This window comes from Eleutherodactylus coqui, chromosome 2, assembly GCF_035609145.1.
Source record: "Eleutherodactylus coqui strain aEleCoq1 chromosome 2, aEleCoq1.hap1, whole genome shotgun sequence".
NCBI classification, from domain to species: domain Eukaryota; kingdom Metazoa; phylum Chordata; class Amphibia; order Anura; family Eleutherodactylidae; genus Eleutherodactylus; species Eleutherodactylus coqui.
In genome coordinates, this window is record NC_089838.1 from 205,939,225 (window position 1) to 205,964,183 (window position 24,959).

General features: G+C 44.8%; 1 protein-coding gene across 2 annotated transcripts; it reads left to right on the forward strand.

Annotated features, from left to right (window-relative positions):
* The first annotated feature begins 358 nt into the window (after positions 1–358).
* RPS27L (ribosomal protein S27 like) lies at positions 359–24,742 on the forward strand. 2 transcript variants are annotated; one of them, XM_066592302.1, is made up of 4 exons: positions 359–509; positions 17,821–17,929; positions 23,153–23,263; positions 24,499–24,742. In XM_066592302.1, exons 1-4 carry the CDS (start codon positions 504–506, stop codon positions 24,525–24,527), a joined length of 255 nt encoding a protein of 84 aa, XP_066448399.1. In that variant the 5' UTR covers positions 359–503; the 3' UTR covers positions 24,528–24,742. The 2 variants fall into 2 exon arrangements, with proteins under 2 accessions (XP_066448399.1, XP_066448400.1); XM_066592303.1 differs by lacking the exon at positions 359–509 and adding an exon at positions 17,568–17,717.
* The last annotated feature ends 217 nt before the right edge of the window (positions 24,743–24,959 follow it).

A 24,959-nucleotide genomic window follows, 5' to 3' on the forward strand; every position in this document is an offset into this window, starting at 1 on the left:
AGCCCCTCTACTCTCCCCCGCTCTATTCACTTTTACCGTGGGAAGCTTCTTTATGTCCCCAGATCCATACACTCCAAGGCTGACACTGGACTGCAAGGGACAGAGAATCATATCAGTGCCATCTGCAAGTATGTCCCCTTCTGTAAAATAATATATGAAGAAATCACTTTGTATTTGCCGGACAGCTGTGAATATCATCATGTGAACGGGCGGCCATACTGTGGTTGGCAAAAGTCCTAAATGTGACGAGAAGCATCAGCTGATGGTACCATATGGTGTGTTCTAGTGCTCTCTTCTCCCTGTGCGCTTTTTAATTCACCTTCCCTGTGCCCCACAGACCTCACATGTACCCTTCACCTGTTCCCCCATGCTGCGCACCTTCCTATGGAGCTCTGCGAAGACTCCGCCGCAACTACTAGTCACGTGACTAGAGAATATCACCTGACCTTCTGACGTCAAACCTCCTTCCATTCTCTACAGCTCTTGGTGCGCACGAGACAGTCATGCCTGTAAGTGACACGTGGTGGGGCGCAGATCTGTATTTACTACGGGGGGTGCGCTGCAGGGGATGGGGTGGGTCACGTGGTGCGGTCACACACCGGCAGCTGATTGTCTGCGCGCGGCGCTGCCAGCTGTGCGGCCCGTGTGTACGAGAGGGCGGTAGTCCATATGGCGGAGGGGCCGGCCTCCCGCAGTATGTAGTCCGCGGCATGACCCGCACTTCCGCAGTACATATTCAGTACACGGCGGGGCTCTGCCTTGTAAAGTCCGTTCACACTGCGGAAATCGCGGTGGAATTTTCTGCTGTAACTTCTGGCTGAAGGCCGGCTGCACGCAACGGATATTTGCAGCAATCAGCGTCCGCACAGAGGATCCGCAGCAAATACCGTCCATGCAGAATCCCACTGAGATCCCTCTTATCCTGCAGACATGAGGCCAGAAAATCCTTATTAGGCCGGCTTCACACGAGCGTGACGGGCTCCGCCGCGTAATATTCCGCAGTGAAGCCCGTCACGGCGCCCCCCAGAGACCCCATACTTACCAGCGGAAGATAGCGTGAAGACGCTTCCCCGCCCACCGCCGTCGCGTCATGTGACACGCCCACCGCGTCACGTGACGCGGCCGGCCATGTCACGTGATGTGCCGGCCGCGTCATATGACGCGCGGCGGTAGGCGGGGAAGCGTTTTTTCACGCTATCTTCCGCTGGTTGCAGCGGGAGATAGCATGAACGGACGGCTTCCATTGACTGCAATGGAAGCCGTCAGCGCGTACACCCGCGGCAAATAGAACATGCTGCGGGTGAGGACGGGAGATTTCACGGTGCGAAATTCCGCGGTGGAATTCCGCATCGTGAGCATGGAGCTATTAGGTTCAATAGAACCTAATAGCAGGGGGCAACGCAGCAGATTTTTGCCGCGAATTTATGCGGCGTAAATCCGTTCGTGGGAAGGAGGCCTTACTTACCTGTCCGGACGCTGCGGATCTCCCCTACGTCGCGGCCGGATCTTTTTTCTTTGGCCCGGCGGATGTGCGCGGCATGCGTACAGCGTGTTGGGGACACTTTCTTTTTTTTCAATTCCTGCTTTTCTGCGGTTCCGCAGCAGAGTAGAAATTCAGCTGTGGGTGTGCCCTGGATACGGACGGATTCCATAGGCTTCAGTGGGGGCCGTCAGTGCGACAGACCCGCAGGAAAATGGAGCATGCTGCAATTTCTTTCCGTGAGTGCGATCCACACGCCAGGAAGAAATCCCATCCGCACGCTTTTAGCTGCCCTACGGATGCTAATGCATCCCTATGGGCAGTAAGACGCACGGATCTCCCGTGTGGGGGCCACATGCACAGGGGGCCTAAGGCCTCCTGTCCCCGGGCGTAGCGATATCTGACAGCTCTCAGCACTGAGACTATCTGATAGGCTCACTGCGGGGAATCGCAGCATGCTGCGATTTAAATAGTACGAGCAGAGAATCGCTATGATTCTCTGCTCATGGACAGGGTGGCTGCGCTTTCCATAGTAGTCTGTGGAAAGCGTTTACTGCGTTCCCCGCGGCCAATTATCGCCACGGGAAACAGCGAAAAATCGCCCGTAGACAGGCAGCCTTACTCCTGGAAACTGTGATTTCCGCGAGCGTAGATAAAAAAAAAAATCGCAGCATGCTCTATTTTTGTGCAGGCTCCGCACAGACGGCTTATATTAAAGTCATGGAAGCTGTTTGACCCACGGCCCATCTGCAATTGACATTGCGGATACATCATGGGTCCCAGCGTCAACGCCTAGTGATGGCGTGAAAAAAAAAAAAAGTAAAAATAAAAAAATCTGTACTATGCATGACCGACGGTGTGCCGCCGCAGTCATCTGCAATACCTGTACGCCGTCGGAGCTGGATTCCACTGCAGGCTCTCACTTGTAGAATCCAACCCGTTTGTGTGCCACCAGCCTAAAAAAATGCTTCAAAATCTGTGGCTTTCTGGTGCAAATAGTTGGGCAGAATTCTGACATAGAAAATGGCGCCTCTGCATCACGCAGTGATATGTCGCTTCTTTGTACTTAAACAAGATTTTGCTATTTGAAATTCCACATGTGGATCCGCACGAAAACTGGGTCAAAAAGAGGCAGAATTTCCGTGGTATTTTCCCAGTGTATGCCACCGTGCGCACATACTTACAGGGCCACATCCAGCGCCGGTCCGCCGCGGGGTTACACGCAGAATCCACGCAGGAAGATCTGTGAGGGAGTCTACTAGGAACATAGCCTGGCCATTGTATTAGAGACCCCCGTCTGGAGGGGCTTTATGACTCCAGAACTGCAGCGGTTGGGTGGCACAGACTCCACCGGGTGCTGAAATCAGCGGCTCTTCTTTGCCTGCTGTTACAGCCCATTCGTGCCGCGGAGCGAAGAGTGGTGCGTTTGGAAGCATTTAGTTGGAGCATCAGGATTGTATTGGGTTGAAAGTTATGCTTTAGCACCATTTGCCCCTTTATTTTAAATATTTGATTTTGTCCTTTTGAATATTAACGTATTTAGATTATATTTAGGGGATATTACCCAGGGGTATTTTGTGCCTTTGGCATTTAGATTTGTGTTTGTATAACCTGGAGTATTCCTAGGGCAATTTCATAATATATTCCGATACTCTAGGTCTTCTATGTACTAGAAAAATAACATTCTTGACCGGCCATGACATAAAACAAGTATCATAGCAGATGCGTCAAGGACCCTGGAGAACAAGAAGGCCCTAATCTGCCGGCTACTTGCGGACACTTAGTACGTCCCCGGGGCATGAATCTGACGGCTTAGTCTTGGCCGCTGTGGTCTTCTTGTGGGTGTGTACATGGTTTTAGCCCCAGTCAGTAGAGCAAAGCACATGCGGCTGCCCAATGCTTCTCTGCAGCACAGATTTCAAAATCCATGCAACATGAATTGTGGCGCGAATTTGTATAGCATTCAATAGAATGCTAAAACTGCAGGTTTTGTCATGGATTTATGTGCAAAATCCACAACTAAAGCCGTGGTGTAACTTTGCCTCGTAAAGATGTAGTTATATGGCGTGGACATGCCGCAGGATTTACTGTAAGTGCCAAGAGTGGGTGAGATTTTAACGAATCTTCTCCACCAGACCATGTGGGAAAAAACAACCCAGAGGAAACCGGCCTGGGGTGCAGATTTTGAAGTACTTTTACATGGAGCATTTTGTTAGATGGGATTGGCGCTCGTTTGCCTGGTCTATATGCGATTCGTATTCTGTTAGGGGTTGAACCATTGCCCATACATGTGCTGCCAACAACCATGAATTTTTGTGTTGCGTAAAAGATGTAAGAAGGTAATCAGCGGCATTTTCAAACAAGCTGATTATCACTGTGTAACACATTTTTTGTCGCAGATAGGCGGCCTATAGTAACTTTAGTGCGCTGAATTCAAATATATCAGTTTTTTTCTGCCATGTAAGGTTTTCCAATTATGGGGAATAATGTAATCCAATTGTCGTTATATTGTATTTTTTTGGAAATATGCCTATACAATTAATCCAGTCGGCTCATCATTAACCTTGCTTAATAACAAGAATAACAGAAGTAATTGCACAACTATTTCGCAGTCCCTGTTACCACGTGCTGACTGAACACTATAAGGGTAGGTTTATGTAACATATAGGGTATGTTTCCACGTGGCGGAAATACTGCGGATCATCCACCAGTAAGTTGTAATTAATGAACTGTGTTTTTACAGGTCATTGGTTAGACTAAAGAATCAAAATCATAAAAAAAATACATATTTAGTATTGCTGCGTCTGTAAAAGTCCGATCTATCAAAGTAATTCATTATTTACCCCGCACAGTGAACGTCGTCCGAAAAAAAAAATTAACGCCAGAACTTTGCTTTTTTGCCCATGCTATCTCCAAGAAAAAATGCAATAAAAAGCGATCAAGAAGTCGTATGTATTCCAAAATGGTACTAATGCAAACTACAGGACGTCCCACAAGAAATAGGCCCTCGCACAACTATGTGGACAGTAAAATAAAAAAGATATTGCGCGCAGATGGCGGCAGAATATAATTAAAGAAAAATGAAATATCAGCAAAAAAAAAACTACATAAGTTTTGTATCTTAGTAATAGTACTGACCCATAGAATAAAGTTAGCATGTCATTTTTGTTACAGTTTGTGGGCTTTAAAAAAACAGAATCACCGAAAGATAGTGGAATTTCGTTAGTTTTTTTTTTATTTTACTGCACTCAGAACTTTTTAAAAGTTTTTCAGTACACTATATGTTACATTAAATAGTAACATTGAAAAATACAACTCCTCCCACAAAAAACAAGCCCTCATACATGCCTCTTCAGATCTATTTCATTATGCCTGAAGAACCCTGAGAGGTTTGAAAGCTCACTATAACATCATGTATTTTTTGTTAGCCATTAAAAGGTATCATATCTACAAGATTACTTGGTTTCTCTTACTAAGAACAATCACAAGAGCAGTGTGGGAATGATAGATACTGCCCAACTGCTTCGCTACTATTAGTTTATTAGGATAAAACCTGGTAACAGCTTCCCTTTAACCCCTTGAGTGGCACGCCCGAAAATTTTCCGGGAGGAGCTCCACTGCTCATAGCGATATAGCCCGGAAGATGCTCTGCCTGCACAGTCCCACAGAGAACACAGCAGGACATTGAGAAGCAGGAAGATATTGCCGACATGCCGGCAATCTCCTGCTTCTAATGTCCTGCATTGTTTACAGGTTGCTATAGAGACCATCGGCTTGTCAGAAGCAAGCCGATGGTCTCTGTTGCAGGGAGAGATGGTGCTTGGCTGTCAGAGGACAGCTAGGCACCAGCTCTTACATGAGAGATCAGAGGAAACCTCTCATCTCTTCTGTGTTAACCCTTTACATGCTGCAGTCTATGTGACTGCAGCATGTAAAGGGCTGTCACCATGGGACCCCCGGAATGTGTTCAGGGGGTCCTGATGGGCCTCTGTGGAAGTCCCCTAAAGGGACTAAAATAGAAAAAAGGAAAAAGTTATTTAAAAAAATAAATAAAATTAAAAACACTTGTCTCCCTTTACTTTGTAAAAAATTAAAAATAAAATTACACATGTGGTATTCCTGCGTCGTAATGACCCAGAGAAGGAAGTTAGTACATTATTTAACCCCTTAATGACACGGTCCCTTTTTTTCTTCTTTCCCCATTTCTTTTTCTCCTCCCCCCGTTGAAAAATCATAACTCATTTCTTTATCCATCGACGTCGCTGTATGAGGGCTTGTTTTTTGCGGAATGAGTTATATTTTTCAATGGTGCCATTTAAAGTACCAAATAATGTACGGAAAAACTTTTACAAAAATCTAACTGGAGTAAAATGAAAGAAAAATCACATTCCACCATCTTTCAGTGCGTTATGTTTCTACGGCACACAAACGGCAACAAAAACGACATCATAACTTTATTCTATGGGTCAGTACGATTACTACGATACCAAATGTATATACTTTTTTTTACTGTAGCACTTGTATTTTTTTTCAAAGACATTTAATTTTTTAAAAATTATTTTCTGCTGCATCTTCTGCGCGCAATAACTTTTTTATTTTTCCATCGACGTACTTGAGCAAGGGCTAATTTTTTGCGGGACATCTTGTAGTCAATGTTGGTACCATTTTGGAATACATACGACTTTTTGATCACTTTTTATTGCATTTTTTTCTGGGAGACAGGGTGACTGAAAAAGTGCATTTGTGGCATTCTTTTTTTTTTTTTTGACTACGTTCACCGTGCAGGGTAAAAAATACACTATTTTGATATATCAGACATTTACAGATGCGGCGATACCAAATATGTATTTTTCTTTTATGATTTAGATTTTTTTTATTATAGATATGGCAAAAGGAGGGTGATTTAAACTTGTATTACTTTTTTTTTTTTTAAGTGTGAAAAAGTCATGAAAAAGAAAAAAACTATTACAATTTGGTACTGGCATAATCGTACCGGCCTGTAGAATTACTTTAATACATTATTTATACTGCTCAGAGAATGCAGTGAAAAATAAAAATAAAAAACATGCCAGAATTACAGATTTTGTTAATTTTGCCACCTAGAAAAAATGGAAGAAAAAGCGATCAAAATTTTACATGTTCCAAAAAATTAGATAAATGAAGACTGGAGTTCATCCCCCAAAAAACAAGGCCTTCTAGAGCTCTGGAAATGGAAAAAAAAAATAATACAGCTCTTGGAATGTGGCGACACAAAAGCAAACCTTTAAGAAAAAAAATGTTTTAAATGTACAAAAATAGCAAAACATAAATAAGCTATATAAACTTGGTATCGCCGGAATCGTACTGACTCAGAGAATAATGTTATCACATTATTTATTCTGCACACTGAACGCCGTAAAAATGAAATCGAAAAAACAAATAGCAGGATTTCTTTTTACCCCTCCTATTCTCCCTACAAATTTTTTGACAAAAGTTATGCAATACATTATATATACCCAAAAATGATGTCATCAAAAAGTACAACTTGTCCCGCAAAAAACAAGCCCTCATATGGCCGTGTCAATGGAAAAATGAAAAAGTTATGGCTGTTGGAACGCAACTGCAAGATTAGTTGAAATTAAATGATTGGCCCATTTAAAAAACCTGCCCTGGTGGGTACGACAGGGTGGTAAGAAACCCGCCACTCAAGGGGTAAAGGGAACATGCCTGTCATCACCTTTGAGTCCCATAAGTTATGGCACTCAAAAGTGAAGGAATGGAGATTCCAGGGAGTGGTGCTTCATACTCATTGGACAACCCGTTCCTGCACTGTGTCCCCATGAAGTTGGCGAGCGCACACTACGTGCCCCTCACTTATTAGCTTTTTTCACCTCACCTCCACACCATTCGCAACATGATTGGTTGTTTAGATTTACTCATTCACGTTGATTGGTTATTTGAGTTGGCTGATTCACAGTGATTGGTTATTTGGTTTGGATGATTCACGGTGATTGGTTGTTTAGGTTGGCTCGAGTAGAGGTGCTGTTGAATAGGGATATATGCGTGCCCCTCTCACCTGGCTGTGTGTACGCTCTCCCATTTACCTCTACTAGAGAGCGCACAGCCAGCTGAAGAGGTATGCGGTGAGCACTAGCCAACTCTGCAGGGTCACATCCCAGTAATAGGGCACCCAGCGAGTATGAAACGTCCCTCCCCGTTCCCTCACCTTTGAGCCCCATAATGTAGTTTGGACTTTAAAAGATAACAGGTTTTTTATCAGTATCCTTGAGCTATTCTTTATCTTTAGAAATAAATACAGGAAGTGCCTGTGTGCAAGTGAAGTAGATTAGTTGAGATGGGCCTTTTAACCCCTTCCCGTCACGCGCTGTACATGTATGGTGCAGTGGGCAAGTACGTCCGGGGGCTGAGCCCTCACTCACCAGAGCAGGATTGCAGCTGTAACTCACAACTGCGGTTCTGCTACAACTGTGAATGGAGGAGGGTGAGCTGGAACGATCTCCAGCCTGCTCTACCACCATCCACTGAGCAATCATCGCTGGGATGACTGTTGTGCACATATGTGCCTGATAATCGTCCTAAATCCATGGATCAACACCCCTTCTGAAGTAATCAGTGATTGTAACATAATAAATTATAACAAGAAAGTCGTCCAGGCCACTCTTGAACTCTTATTGAATTCGCCATCACCACGTCCTCAGGCAGAGAGTCTCACTGCTCTTACAGTAAGGAACTCCCCTCTATGTTGGTGTGGAAACCTTCTTTCCCCTAGACATAGAGGATGCCCCCTTGTTAGGCCGGTTTCACACAGGGGCAACAAAATCACACAATTTTCTCGCGATGCACCAGTGCTACAAATTGAATGTATGTGTAGCCTGTGACATGGCTAGGAAGAAAAATCGCAGGTTGCTAAATATTACCACGATTTGCGATGTTTTGTAGCCCAAGTTTCCCTATAGAGCCTTCCTTTCTGTTGCATCACATAAACCATGTTTTTCATATGGTTTGATGCAACTTTTACAGGAGAAACTCCTACTGTAAAAGCCCTAAAATAAGCCCTGGCGGCATTAAAAAAAACCCCATCACCTCAGTCGCTGTTCACACCGCCGCATCTTCTCTGCAGGTCCCTGGCACATGCTTGTAGTTTTCTCTCAGCGCTTCCTGGTCAGGCGTTCAAATTTCCCACCTCCAAGTAGCGCTGGCTGTGATTGTTTCTCGAGCGCCGCGTCTCAGCCAATCAGAGCCAGTGCTCGATGAACCAATCACAGCCAATTGCATTGAATGGCTGTGATTGGTTCATCGGGCTCTGGCTCTGATTGGCTGAGCCGCTGTGCTCGAGAACCAATTACTGCCAGTGCCTCCTGGAGGCGGGGATTTTGAACCTCCAATCCAGGAAGCATTGACAAAAGACTTCAAGCAAGTCTGCCGGAGCTTCAGGGGAGACACGCGGGCAGCTGACAGTGCCTGAAAGGTGATATTTTTTTGTATTATTTTTATGCAGCTAGGACTAATATTCATGGTAGGGCTTATATTTCAAGATCCCCCTGAAAATCCTTGCACATGGTGCTACACAGTCGCACGACTTTGTAGCCCTATGTGCGATTTTTGTAGCAATACATAATGGCGATATCGCTGCGATTATCTTGCAGCGATATTGTGTCGCCCGTGTGAAAGAGGGCTTATAGTCACATTCCTGCTTATATGAGTAGATCATTGGAGAGATCGTCCCTCAGGCATCTTTTTTTTCTAAACTAAATAACCCCAATTTTGATAACCTCTCTGGGTATTGTAGTCCGCCCATACCATTTATTACTTAAGTTTCCCGCCCTTGTTCCCGCTCAAGCTCTGATATGTCCTTCTTGAGTACCGCTGACAAAAACTGTACGCAATATTCTATGTGTGGTCTGACCAGTGACTGGTAAAGCAGAAGAACAGTGGGGGGGGGGGGGGGGGGGTTGATAAAACTGTGTAAAATGAAAACTGTCTTTGCTGTCCATAGCAACCAATCACAGAGCAACTTTCATTTCACATTCTGCCTTTGAAAAATGTAAGATGCTCTGTGGTTGGTTGCTATTGGCAAAGACAGTTTTTATTTTTGGCAGTTTTATAGATCTTCTCTAGCATTCTCGTCATGTGCCCCTATTCCTCTTTTAAAGTACTATCTGCCTTGGCAGCAGCTACCTGGTACTGGTTGCTCAAGTTAAAGGAGTTTTTCAGGAAAATACTGTTGATAACTTATCAATAGTTGATTGGCTGGGGTCTGCCATTCAGATTGGCTGATCAGCTAATCGGGCGCTTGCTGTCAGCACCGCAATACACAGGGGTCAGAGTGGAAACTGTTTCTCCGACCCCTGTGTAGTGACCAGTGCTTGTCATTGAAATCAATGTGAGCTGTATCTGCAGTTACAAGTGTCAACCACTAAACTGGTCAGAGCAGCAGCTTCTGTTCTATACGCATGTGTCAGGCAGCTGTCGGCCGGGGTCCTGAGTGGCGAATCCCAGCCCATCAACTATTGATAACCTATCTTGAGGACAGTAGTGCTTCTCTGGAAAGCCTCTTTAAAGGGGTATTCAGGTTATACAAAGTTGCTGTCAAATAAATGATAATGAAAGGTTATTAAAGTTAGCAATGTGGTTCTGCTTTGGATTTTGTATCTGTAACTCTAAAAACCATCACCTTCTTCTGGCGCTTCAAAAGTGTTATTCACCGGTTGTCCTGGATACGTCCTGTAGGCATTCTAGCACTACAGGTCGGGCATGCTCAGTAAGAACAACAGGGATGTCTTTTTTTTCTGTTCACTCCTGGGATTGCTGACCAATAGCAAGGCATGGCTCAGTCGGGAAGCGCAGAGGAAGTACAGAGCAGGAGATGTGTGAAATGTAGTTACAAGCTGCATGTCAGCAAGGGCCATCTTAGAAAATGGCGATGTGGGGAAACATCAGAAACGGAGGACAGGATAATTATGTATACCTATAACTGTCGGTGCAGAAACATGACAAACACTTTCCATATCTGAAATTTTGGAAAATTTACTTCACAACTGGAACACCCCTTTAAGCTTACAGCTAACTAAAATCCCCAAGTCCTTTTCCACATACGTGTTTCCCCACTAAGTATATACTGGTCACATGTAGTGACCGTGTGATGTCCCTTCTGTACTGCTTGCTCACACTGACCTCCTATCAGTTTATGTACTCATGAAGAGGGTCTGTCTGCTAAATACACTATTGAGTACCCACATTTTTGTCAAGTTTTGTTTAAATTTTTCTCACAAGCCTCATGTCCATGGGCGGTCGAAATCCGTGCAGCAGAATCCCACCTCGGCCGAGGACTTTATTTTACCTGTTCCGGGTCTGTGCGGGTCTTTTGCATCCTGGCCGGATCTTCTTTCTTCTGCACGGCGGATGTGTTCCGGCGCACATGCGCAGTTGGAGTTTTTCTCTTTCAAAGTCCTGCTTTCCTGTGGATCTGCGGCATTTCTACAGTGACAGCTGCAGGTGTGCCGCAGATCGGACAGCTTCCATTGACTTCGATGAAAGCCGTCCCTGCGGGATCTGCAGAAAAATAGAGCATGCTGCGGGGTTTTTTTTTCGTGCCAAAAGGTCCGCAAAACAAATCCGCATGCTTAAATTATATTGCGGGCGCCCATGCTTCCCTATGGGTGGCTTGATTTGCGGATCTCCTGTGCCGGTGTCCCGTGCAGGTTCTGCAAATCAAACCCGCCCATGGACATGAGCCCTAAGCCAACTAGTAGGTGCGGTAGTACAAATCAAGACTAGACATTTTAAAGATACGCCAGATTTATCATTCAGCTATACCATTTTGGAAAGTCTGGTGCATTAAAGGACTAAAAAAAAAGAAAAAAACTGATACAGCTCACCGTTAGATGTTCACGTAGAATGATCAAATGTCCTTGTAGAATAATCCACAGGTACATGGTTACAGGCCCGAGACCAGTCCTAGAGTAAAGCTGAAAAGTATGAAGGTTTGATCCAACAAGCTAACGCATTTTGGCTGTTATACATGAGTAAAGCTGTATAACAGCCGAAACGCGTTAGCTTGTTTTTTAATCCCTATGCACATGAGAATTTTTAAATATGAACTATTGAATAAAGAACTGATTAAAAAAAAAACATTGGTGCTGGATCAAATCTTCATACTTTTCAGCATTAAAAGACTGTCTAGTCAAATTTTGCACTATTAGACAGTACTAGTAAATTTGCCCCACTGTCTCTGATTCTAGTGTAATAAAACCAGTAGGGAGTGTCTTGTACGATCTAATAAAGACTGCAGTCTTGTGAGAAATGCCAGAGGATAAGAGCGTAAATGGTTTTTAATGGTTTCTATTTTTGTAATTACTGCAAAATCATAGTTTTATTATTAATACAAAGTTTGCAGTCAAAAACTTTCATGTAAACCTTTAAAGAGGTTTAGTCATTTAAAAAAAGTACATTTAAAATCAATACTTACCTATTCCTCCCCCATCAGTCTTCTTACAGCATCTTCTCCTGTTTCCTGCGGTCCCCTGGGTCACCTCACAAAAAGCCGTCCGATTCATCTTCCTGTGACAAAGTGTCTTGGCAGTCTCCTTCCTTTAGGTCAATGTACTAGTGACGTAGTGTTCACAGCCTAGCAGGGAGGGCCGAGCTATTGCTGAGACTGTACATGCGCGCTCTCTGCAATAGTGTTCAAACACTCACGGCACAGTCTCGGCAATAGGATTAGGATTCGGCATTCCATGCTAGGCAGTGAATGCTACTTCACTAGTGACTGGGTACACTGACCTGCAGGAAGGAGACCTACAGGAAGAGGAGGATCCAGCTGGCTGGAGGTGAGGTGACCCGAGGGACTGGAGGAGCCAGGAGAAGGAATAGGTAAGTATTGATTTATTTTTTTCTAATGACAAAACCCCTTTGAGGTGTAACATAGTAACATAGTATGTAAGGCCGAATGAAGACATTGTCCATCTAGTCCAGCCTGTCTATCCTACTGTGTTGATCCAGGGGAAGGCAAAAAACCCCAAGGCCAGAAGTCAATTAGCCCTTTTGGGGAAAAAATTCCTTCCCGACTCCCTAATGGCAATCAGACTGTTCCCTGGATCAACCCCTAATAGTTCCTACCTGCCTATATACCAGGATTGACACTTAACCTAAAATTTATATCCTGTAATATCCTTCTTCAGAAAGACATCAAGTCCCCTTTTAAACTCCTCTATGGATTTTGCCATCACCACTTCCTCCGGTAGAGAGTTCCACAGTCTAACTGCTCTTACAGTAAAGAACCCCTTTCTGTGTTGGTGATGAAACCTACTTTCCTCTAATCGTAGCGGATGTCCTCTTGTTACCGTCGCAGTCCTGGGTGTAAACAGATCACGGGAGAGATCCTTGTGTTGTCCCCTCATGTACTTATACATGGTTATTTGGTCGCCTCTTAACCTTCTTTTTTCTAGAGTAAATAGTCCCAATTTGGACAGCCTCTCTGGGTATTCCAGTCCCGTCATTCCATGTATTAGTTTAGTCGCTCTTCTTTGAACCCACTCAAGCACTGTGACATCTTTCCTGAGCACCGGTGTCCAGAATTGTACGCAGTATTCCATGTGAGGTCTGACAAGTGCCTTATATAATGGAAGGATAATGTTCTCGTCCTTCGCCCCTATACCTCTTTTGATGCACCCCAAGACTTTATTTGCCTTTGCAGCGGCTGACTGGCATTGGTTACTCCAGTTTAGTCTATTATCCACTAATACCCCCAGATCCTTTTCCATATCACTTTTCCCTAGTGGTACCCCATTAAGTGAATATTTGTGACATCCGTTCCTCTTGCCCATGTGCATAGTCTTACATTTTTCAACATTGAACTTCATTTGCCATTTTTCTGCCCAAGCCCCCAGCTTATCCAGGTCTGTTTGTAGCCGCACATTGTCCTCCGTTGCATTAATTATATTGTATAATTTTGTGTCATCTGCAAATATTGATATTTTGCTGTGCAGCCCCTCTATCAGGTCATTGATAAATATGTTGAACAGAGTGGGGCCTAATACTGAACCCTGTGGCACCCCGCTAGCGACTGTGGTCCAATCAGAGTACGAACCATTTATTACCACCCTCTGCTTTCTATCGTTGAGCCAATTTTTTACCCACTTACACACGTTTTCGCCCAGTCCGAGCTGCCTCATTTTGTATATTAGCCTATTATGTGGCACGGTGTCAAAGGCTTTAGAGAAGTCCAGATATACAAGATCAATAGATTCTCCCTGGTCCAGCTTAGAGCTTACTTCATCGTAGAAACTGATCAGATTTGTCTGACATGAGCGACCCTTCATGAATCCATGCTGGTGAGGAGTTATTCCCTTAATCTCCTTGAGGTACTCATCGATGGCGTCTCTCAGAATCCCCTCGAAAATTTTTCCCGTTACTGAAGTGAGACTTACTGGCCTGTAGTTACCAGGCTCACTTTTGCTCCCTTTTTTGTAAATTGGAACCACGTTGGCAATGCGCCAGTCCAATGGTACTACTCCGGTCTTGATAGTGTCTAGAAATATTAGGTATAGCGGCCTAGCTATCTCGTCACTTAGTTCCTTTAGTATCCTTGGGTGTAATCCATCTGGGCCCGGTGATTTATCAATCTTAGTTTTCTTTAGACGCTTCCGCACCTCCTCCTGCGTTAGGTATGAGATATTTTGTGAGGAGTTCGTTTTATTCCCCTGCATCTCGTGTGGCATTTCCTTTTCTTTGGTGAACACACTTGAGAAGAAACTGTTTATTAGATTTGCTTTCCCTTCGTCATCATCAATGATTTCTCCTGCATTGTTTTTTAAAGGGCCAGCGCTCTCCCTGCAAATCCTTTTGCTGTTTATGTAGTTGAAAAATAGCTTCGGGTTGTTTCTGCTCTCTTTTGCGATCCGTCTTTCCGCTTCCTCCTTGGCAGTTTTAATCGTATCTTTGCATATTTTGTTTTTTTCCCTGTATGATTTTAGCGCTTCTTCGCTGCCTTGTTGCTTTAGTAGTTTGAACGCTTTCTTCTTTTCGTTTATTGCCCCTCGTACCGTCTTGTCGAGCCACATTGGTTTCCTTTTAGCTGAGTTTCTTTTATTTTTAAAGGGAATGGACTGCTCACATGAGGCGATTAGGATCCTTTTGAACTTTTCCCATTTTTCCTCCGTACTGATATTTTTGAGGATGTTGTCCCAATTAATGTTACCGATAGTAGTTCTAAGCTCATCAAATTTTGCTTTACTAAAGTTTAGTTTCTTTGTCACTCCCTGATAAGGCTTCCTATTGATTGACAGCTGGAAGTTGATTATATTGTGGTCGCTGTTCCCCAAGTGCCCCTCAACCTGCACCCCCTTTATACGTTCCGGTTTGTTAGTTAGCACTAGGTCCAGAATGGCTCTCCCTCTTGTTGGTTCCTGCACAAGTTGGTTCAGGTAATTGTCTTTAATTACTCTCAAGAACTTATCACCCCTGTGAGATTTGCAGGTTTCGTTCTCCCATGTTATATCTGGGTAATTAAAGTCCCCCATGATAATTACTTCGTTTCGTTTTGACACCTCTTCTATCTGCCTTAGTAGTAAGTCTTCAGTTTCTTCTGTTGCTTTTGGTGGTCGATAGAAGACCCCTATCAGGATTTTGTTATTTTTTCCTCCCTGTATTTCTACCCACAGAGATTCCACCTGTTCGTCTCCTACCCCTATATCCTCCCGTAGCCTCGGCTTCAAGTTCGATTTGACGTACAGACATACCCCTCCCCCTTTCTGGTTCCTTCGGTCTCTTCTGAAGAGATTGTACCCCTGCAAATTCACCGCCCAATCGCACTTATCATCAAGCCATGTTTCAGTAATTCCGACCATATCATAACTTTCATCAGTCATTCTTGCTTCAAGCTCGCCCACTTTACCGATCACACTTCGTGCATTCGTGATCATACAATTTATTTCATTTTTTTTGTTTTTTAAATTTGTTTTGTTGCTATTCGTACTTATGGCTGATCTATCAGTTCTAACTGTACTAACCCCACCCCCTGCTCGTCCCCCATTCCCTTTGCTTGGACCCAGATCGCTAATTACACTGGCTACCCCACTATTTCTCATTTTACCCTCCCCCCCAGTCCCTAGTTTAAACACTCCTCCAGCCTTCTAGCCATCTTTTCCCCCAGCACAGCTGCACCCTCCCCATTTAGATGCAGCCCGTCCCTACGGTAGAGCCTGTAGCCGACCGCAAAGTCAGCCCAGTTCTCCAGGAACCCAAATCCCTCCTTCTTGCACCAACTCCGGAGCCACTTGTTTACCTCCCTAAGGTCCTGCAGCCTTTCTAGTGTGGCTTTAGGTACAGGTAGTATTTCCGAGAAAACTACCCTGGAGGTCCGCGCCCTGAGCTTGGACCCTAAGTCCCTGAAATCATTTTTGAGGGCCCTCTGTATGCAGACAGGGAGGTTGGGATGTGGTTAAAACCACACGAAAGGGGTTGTACCATAATTACAAGTTATCCCCCCATACGCAAGATAGGGAATGAATAGCTAATCGGTGGGGATATCACCTCTGAGACCCCTATCAATCTCAAGAATGGGGGTCCCGTGTCCCCAGTTCTCCTCAGTGCGAGTTTGCAGCACCCCTGCGGTGAGGAGGAGACTGAATGGAGTGTTGGTTGCACAAGCGCTCTACTGTTTCATTCACTTTCAACGGGACTATGACTAAGCGGCACCCTCTTGGCTATTTTTGTCAGCCACATTGAAATGAATGGAGCACCGACTGTGCGTGCTCGGCCAGCACTCCAATGATGTCATTGCTGGAGTAGAAATGACCCCAGCAGTGACAGGCAGACCGGGACATGGGAGTCCCCTTCTTGAGATCAGTGGGGGTCCCAGTGGTGAGATCCTCACCAATCAGCAAGTTATCCCCTATCCTATAACTTGTATTTGTAGTATAACCCCCTTAAAAACTGCACTTAGTTTTGCCGTGATATAATGCAGTTTTAGAAGCATTTTTTTCCCTGCAAATGCATTGAAAACTGCCACAAAAGTGCATGATGTTTGTCAGGTGTTAACTGCCCCATCTGAATACAGCCTTAGGCTGGGTTCACATGGGAAGGGTTTGCCGCGGAAATGTTGTTGCTTGGCCGCACCAGAAAGCCGGGAGATTTCTGTGTTATTTTGCTGCGGATTTCGGTGCGGTTCGGCCGCTGGCATTCCATTGAGGCTTTCTCTCTCCAAAGAGAGGAGTGAGGCCGCAACGGAAAAAAAATTGACATGCTGCGGCTATCAATTCCGCGCCGCTTTGCCGGTTCTGCCCAGCTTTGCTGTGACGGATTGGCTGCCCTGTGTGGACGAGATTTTGCTGGCTATTTCCGGGATTATTGCTGCACAGAAATTCTGCATGGAATTTCCGTGGTAAATCTGTCCCTTGTGAACCCAGCCTTACTATGAAACCAGTCTGGCAGTTTCCCAGTGGTAATTCCACATGAGTCATTCAGTAATGATTAAACACACAGCTTAAAGGGCCACTCCAGCGACAGCACATTTTTCTATCCCTGCTGCCTGGAGTAGGAGAATGAAATCCTGCTAACTGTGATGTGAATGAGACCTAACAGCATCACAAGGACTGTGAAACTGACAACTTGAGAACAAATAACCCAAAAGGGCTTACTTACACGGGCGTATGGGGGCTGTGTATTAGGCACGTATTCTTCACTCGCAGTACACACATCAAATACACATGGATATGTGTATTTACTGTGTATGTTAAATCCTCATAGCCTATATTGGCGCACATTAAGCACCAAAATAGGACATACTGTGGTTTTTTTTTTACACGTGTGGAAAAAATGCAGGTATAGATGGCCCAAAAGAAAACATTGGGCTTTTAGCACCGCTTATTACGCGTGGGACTCATACACCCGATTGAGTTCTAAGGACATCTGAGCTGGTCAGAGCTGAGATCACATGATCATCTGATAAAAAACAGAACTCTGGGAGAGTTGGACAGAAAGAAATAACTAACCAAGATAACACTAGCTCACTTCTATATCCTGGGGGATATTTACATAATGAAAGAACTGTTTTAAAAATCCGGACGTGGCCCTTTAATTCCCCTACTGCAGCTGGCAGAGCAGTGGTTGGAGTGCTGGGTACATGTCCGTACATGTCTCCGCTCTCTGTATAGTCAGTGAGCAGTTAGCTGCGCCTGCAGTATATTCCCAGGCAGCCGCGCTATAGCTGGCACCGTGTCTTCCAGCAGGCAGCATGGTAAGAAGAGCTCTGTTCTCTGCATGTCCCGTACCTTACAGCCTGCATCTGATTAACCCTTCTCAGCCATGACATTTATTTGTGAATTGTGGATTTCTTTCAGTTGGCAAAGGATTTGCTCCATCCTTCCTCTGATGAGGAGAGGACTAGGAATAAGAAGAAGAGGTTAGTCCAGAGCCCTAACTCCTACTTCATGGACGTGAAATGCCCAGGTAAGGAGAGCTAATTAGTGACAAAGTAAACCAACACCCGTCACAAGAGGGGTTATCCCACGAAAGCAGATTATTGGTGGGGGGTCCGGAGTGTCACACATGCACACCTTTGCTCCATTCATTTCATTGGTCCCACTGGAGGTATCCAAGGTCAGGTACACAGCCATCTTTAACCCGTTTAGGACCAGCCACAGTAAAATTACGGCGGTGCTTTAAGCCTCCTGTCTCTGCAATCAATCAGAGGCAGGAACAGGTTATCAGCTGTTAGTGACAGCTGATAACGTTTTTAACCCTTTCTGCCTTCTGCTTCCCCGATATACAGTGCTCAATGAGCACTGAGTGGGGAAAGTGAATGTAACTTGTACTTTCACTACGGGAGCCTCGGGGGGTCATGTGACCTGGGATTCCCTGCTACTGCAGAGCTGGAGGGTCAAACTACACCCTGGCAGCTCTGCAAGTGACTAATCTCACTACAGGGGTTGCTTTCCCCTGTAACGGGCTCCTATGGACTGCCCAGCTACAGTGGGAAATTGTCAAATAAAGAAAAAAAAATTGAATGTCCCCCAGAGGTCTTACATGATGTCATGGAGGACATAGATAGTAAAAAGCACAATTACTGTATATACTCGAGTATAAGCCTAGTTTTTCAGCACATTTTTTTGTGCTGAAAAAGCCCCCCTCGGCTTATACTCGAGTCAGGGAAGGCTTTAAAAAACCCTCCACACTCACCTTCCAGCCGGTGTCTGTGTCTCCGGCGGCGTTGCAGCAGGCTGCTTGAATTCTCTCCGCTGTCATCCCCCGCTGTCCTCTTTGCTTGGCTCTGTCATCCCCCACTGTCAGCGCTGTGTAAGTAAGAGCTGTGATTGGATCGAGCGTCAGCCAATCACAGCCAGTTCTCGATCATTCACAGCCAATCAAGCTGCTTTAGAATTCTCCCCGCTGTCATCTCCCTGCTCGGCTTTCAAATCCCCCCGCCGTCAGTGTTGTGTAAGTAAGCACTGTGATTGGATCGAGCGCCAGCTGTGATTGGCTGGCAATCAATCCAATCACAGCGCTTACTTCCACAGCACTGACAGAACCAAGCAGAGAGGACGGCGGGGGATGACAGCAGGGAGAATTCAAGGAGCTTGCCGCACAGACACAGACACCGGCTGGGAGGTGAGTATGGAGGGTTTTTTTTACCTAGTATATACTCGAGTATAGCTCGGCTTATACTCGAGTCAATAGGTTTTCCCAATTTTTTTGGTAAAACTTTTTGTTTCGGCTTATACTCGGGTTGGATAATACTCGAGTATATATGGTACATACATCACTAAAATAAAATTACAGAATAAAACAACAATATATACATAAGAAAAAAAAATAACCCAAAGCAGACGCCAACAAAAACCGTCGCCGTATGTGCCCTGTAAACCAAAACCATGCATACTATATATCAAAACATCCGAAACAAATAGAGGAACCCATTCCCATACTTTATTTTAGTGTAAATATCAAAATAATTTAAAAAAAAACTATGTTAAAAAAATCATTTTTTTTAGCTTTTTACCCCCAATAAAACTAAAAAATGGAAAAAAAAAGTCAGTGAAAAAAATAGCCCTATTTGTCACGGAAAAAAAAACGCAGCAAAAATTATTTTGGTAGCTAAAGGAAAAAAAATAGAGCAGTAAAACCGCCACATGGGTAAAATCACTAAAAAGTGTCTGGTCCTTAAAGGGGTTGTCCCGAGGCAGCAAGTGGGTCTATACACTTCTGCATGGCCATAATAATGCACTTTGTAATGTACATTGTGCATTAATTATGAGCCATACAGAAGTTATAAAAAGTTTTATACTTACCTGCTCCGTTGCTGGCGTCCTCGTCTCCATGGTGCCGACTAATTTTCGCCCTCCGATGGCCAAATTAGCCGCGCTTGCGCAGTCCGGGTCTTCTCCTCTTCTCTATGGGGCTCCGTGTAGCTCCGCCCCGTCACGTGCCGATTCCAGCCAATCAGGAGGCTGGAATCGGCAATGGACCGCACAGAAGCCCTGCGGTCCATGAAGACAGAGGATCCCGGCGGCCATCTTCAGCAGGTGAGTATGAAGACGCCGGACCGCCGGGATTCAGGTAAGCGCTGTGCGGGTGGTTTTTTTAACCCCTGCATCGGGGTTGTCTCGCGCCGAACGGGGGGGGGGGTTAAAAAAAAAAAACCCCGTTTCGGCGCGGGACATCTCCTTTAAGGTACAAAACAACCTGGTCCTTAAGGTTAAAGGGAACCTGTCACCAGGCTAAAGCACCATAAACTTAGGTATGGTGCTGCTATGGGAGGTGACAGGGAGCCGGGTGATGTATATTTTATACTCGCCCGCTCCCTGGATCCCATAGTGCCTGCTGCTGAAGTTTGTGCTGCACATATAAAATCGACTACTTTTCAAGAGTCCCGTGCATGCGATCTGCCGTACAGGTCTGTTCTAGAGCATAGTAGTCTAGGGTATGTTCACACATAGCGGAAATGCTGTGGATTTTCCACGTCAAAATCTGCTGTGGATCCACAACAGATTTCATGCTGTGCAGCACTGCTCACCTTCCAATACTGCTGCTACCCACAGTCCAGCACACACACCGGGAACTGAGCCCCGACGCCTGTCATGTGATGCGAAAGTGGCATCACATGACTGCGCATCACAGGAACACCGCAATACCACTATTTGGGAGGTGAGAGGAGCACTACATGGTCTGAAATCAGCTGCAGATCCATTCATGTGGATTTTGACTCCGTTTTTGATGCGGAAATGCTGGTGCTTTTGCAGCAGAATTTCCAGCTTTTTCTCGTATATGTGAACATACTCTAAGGCTACATTCACACGGGCAAGAGTGATATCAGGCTCAGAAAACCAGCCCGATATCGAGATTGCCATTTTTTCACACTAATGCGAGGCGTTTTGTCATTCAAAAAAATGCCTCGCATCACTTCTGTGAAATTGCGATCCTCAGCCGCATGTTTCACGCATGTCAGAGGATCGCAAGTGTTTACCATTGATTTCAATGGGAAACCCCACACTCGCATGCACATCACACGGCATGCGAGTACCATGTGAAGCCTTTTAAGATCCCATTGGAAACAATGAGTGAGGCGTTCCGCGGGGACGCCCAAAGATAGACATGTTGCGATTTCTATCCTTGTACCATTGCTGCAAAGGAAAAAATAGCTTGTGTGAATAAGCCCATCCAAAAGAATGGAGTGCATATTTGTGCGTCTCGCAAAGCACAAAACTCATGCAGGATTCTCACCCATGTGAATAAGCCCTAAGAGTCACATTTTTATGCACAGCACAGTTTTCAGCAGCAGGATGCAGGGAGCGGGTGAGTATAAAATATATATCACCCAGCCCCTTGTCACCTCACCTAACAGCACTGTAAGTTAATGGTAAGGTGACATGTTCCCTTTAAAGGGGTTATCCCTAGATCTAACATTATCCTCTACTCACAGGATAGGGGGTAAGTTTAAGGCCCTTTTGCACACAACGATCATCGATCAAAATTCGTTCAAACGACTGAAAGTGAGCGATAATCGTTACATGTAAACACAGGCAGTCGTGTACTATTCATTCAATTGTCGTTCAGCGCTGGTTTTTAGCCTGCATAAAAACATCCTTTGACTACTCAAAAGACATTCAATTTGAATGGAATTCGTTCAGTCTTTTGAGCGGCTTGCCAACTTGAATGTACTCATTGTGTTTGCCTTGCATACATAATGAGTACATTGTTTACTCCTGCCAGGAGAAAACAATGGAATCTGCTGGCCAGATAATCCCTCGCATAAACACACGCCAACCTGAGCAAACAACTTCTACTGAGTTTACTTGGAAATGGAGAGGATTAAAAGCCATTATCTGTACGTGTAAGTTTATGCAAAAATGTCGTCAGTTCGTTCAGGTGTGTGACCGTTTTAGCGATAATCGTTGCGTGTAAAAGGGCCGTAAGATTAAGAAATGAATGCTTGACTGCCACAGTCTCATGATTGGTGGGGGTCCTAGTGGTCAGACCCACACCAATCAGACGTACTTTTCTCCTGTCCTGTGTATAGGGGATAACTTAAAATCTTGGCACAACCCTTTTAAGGCTGGGGCTCCACAGCGACTTCTCATGTGATGTGATGAGATGCAATTCTCCATGAAATTGCACCATGGCATGTGATATGTATACGTTGATGATGTGTGATAAGTGATAACACATTGCAGTCAGATTGATTTTGTTAAATTTGCTTTTGCTGTGATTTTGCAGAAATTATGCCAAATTAATGACTGCAGTATGTGTGTACGCCACAATGCATGGGGTTCAAGAACCTGTAAGGGCTGTGTACATCTGTTCTTTTATTTTCCATTAGCAGTTCCAACCAGACTGAAAACAATGGTTCCATTTAAGTTCCCATTGGTTTCAGTGGGAACTGAAGTGCTTCAGTTCAGCCCAGTTTGCCCCTTGAATTCTATAGACTGCTGTACTATTGTTTCTATGAAAAAAAAGGAAAGCAAAGTGAAAGGACGCTTTTTTAATTAGTCAATGGGTGACAGAACTGAAAAGTTTCCATTTGGCTCCTTTAATAAAAATGGAAGCTATGGTTTTCTTTTGTTTCGGTTTTAGCGCCACGGCTGTCATCCACAGCAGGAGGATCGTGGAGTTTCTCCCATTGCTTTCCAATGGAAGAACTCGCAATCCTGCCACCGAGCCCGATGAAAGCTACGGGCGCTGTGATGCGAGAGTACGCAGAAAGATAGAACATGCTGCGGTTTGTTTCCACATCACATCGCAGTGCCATGCAGTAAAACCTCGCTCATCTGTATGACCCCATTCAAAAGAATGTAGTTGAGATTTGTGCATCTTGCAATGCACAAATCTAGCGCGATTTTGACGCCTGTGTGAAGGCGGCCTAAGGCTGTTTATATCTGCATCGGAGGGTTGCAGATTTTGTTATAAGTGAAGGAAAGTTACCACCACGTTATGTCAGTGAGGTCCGTCGTACAGAAGAACAAGAGGTTGCCTTTACACTTAGGTATTGCTCTAGCAGATAGTAATCACTATCAGAGGGCCTGACTTATGTCGCCCGTCCAACAACTTTCAAGTAATCAATTTGACAATTCAAAAAAGCAACACAGGATGATCCAGCAGATGTCCGCGGTGTGAGCGACGCAGTTCATGTGGCCAATATGACCCATCTGTAATCTTTATTTGTGCTTCTCTTTTCAGGCTGCTATAAGATCACTACAGTTTTCAGCCATGCACAAACAGTTGTCCTTTGTGTAGGTTGTTCTACAGTTCTGTGTCAGCCCACGGGTGGAAAAGCAAGGCTTACGGAAGGTAATGTCTGCGTTAATAAGCTGCTTTTTTTACCATGTCCATTTTAACACTTCTTTCAAATGGGTGTACATTTATGTTCAATGTCTGTGCAAGTCTCGGTGTGCCGACTGCAGTAGACTCTGATTCTACCTGTTTAATACCTTAGATGTCACGTTCAATAGCAACCGCGGCATCTAGGTGTTTAGAATGAGGGGGCTTTCTTTGTCACCCCATCAGTGCTCTACTGACCGAGGGGCTAACAGGGATCCCCAGGCATGCCCTAACTATGACTTCTAGTTTGTTACTGACGGGCAGTAATGCCTTGGTAGTGGTATGGAGCGCAGTGACATTTTATTTTTTTCATTCTTTATAAAATGTGCAAAGTATAAAAAACAAAACACTTTTTCTATAAAACAAAACACACCGCACTTATATGGTATCTCCACAATCTTACAGCAGGTGCACCAAAAACGATTTTTTTAGCCTACATCCATGGAATAGAAGCTAAACGTCTGATCAGTGGGGATCTCACCGATGAGACCCCCACTAATACCAAGAATGGGGGTTCTGGCTCGACTTCTTCCTGTCACTGGCGTGCTGCTGCACTTTTTCGCAGTGATGTCCGATTGAGTGGAGAGCCAGCCCTACATAAACGGTGCCGCTGCTTCATTTAATTCAGTGGGGCTCATAGAAATAGTGCAAGCGCTTCGGTGTTTGGCAGTCCTATTGAAAATGAGTGGTGAAAATGAGTGGTGTCACACATACAACAGCTGCTCCATTCAATCTCCTCCTCCATCCAGAGGGCGCATTGAGCTTGCAGTAAGGATGGGGTACAAGAATCTCTTCTCGGGATCAGTGGTGGGCTCTTGGTAGACCCCCACTGAACAGACTTTAATCACCTATTCTATTTTGACACAAGCCCTTTAATGATACATATAATAAACTTAACATCCATGGAGGAGATGATGGACAACCCGCACACATCTGCACTAGTAAGTAATGTCCTCATGCTGCGAGCAGGGTGGGATCCTGCGGCGGTTCTCCCACCCACGGAACCCGCCCCGCCCCGCCCGTGGACATGAGGCCTAATACACTCATGTGAGTCCAGGTCCAGATTGAGGTTCTGAAAAATGATAGCCTCCCTCTTAAAGGGGTATTCCCATTTCAGCAAGTTATCCCCTATCCATTATACAGATGTTGCTCAATCTTGTAAGATTTAAACAGTGCAACATTAACACAACATTCTCTGTTTCCAGGCTGTTCCTTCAGAAGAAAGCAACACTGAAGATTATGTGCATAGCAGGGTAGGATTCTGCCGCTTCATGCAACGTACCCCTCAGGATGATTTGCCTTATGTCTGGTCTCATGCACCACTTTCCTTGCTGTGGTATACAGTAGTACGAAATCTCGTTGATGTTTGTAATTCAGGGAGATGTTTTTTGGAGTTGGACTATAAATATGTGCAAAACATTTCCTAAATAAATGCAGAATTATTAGTGACACTTTTGTCGTCATTTTTTGGAAACAAAACTAAAAACATACTGGATTATGCGGCACGTGGATCATTCAGTACAGTGTTAGGGGCAGATGCCGAAAACCAGTTTAATGCAGCCTAAGGGAGAGAAGGTAGAATGTGCTCCAAGGCTTATTATACCAAACACTTAGGTGCTTCAGGTGCTTCCTGCATCCTTAATCATTTCAGTAAAGACGCATGAAC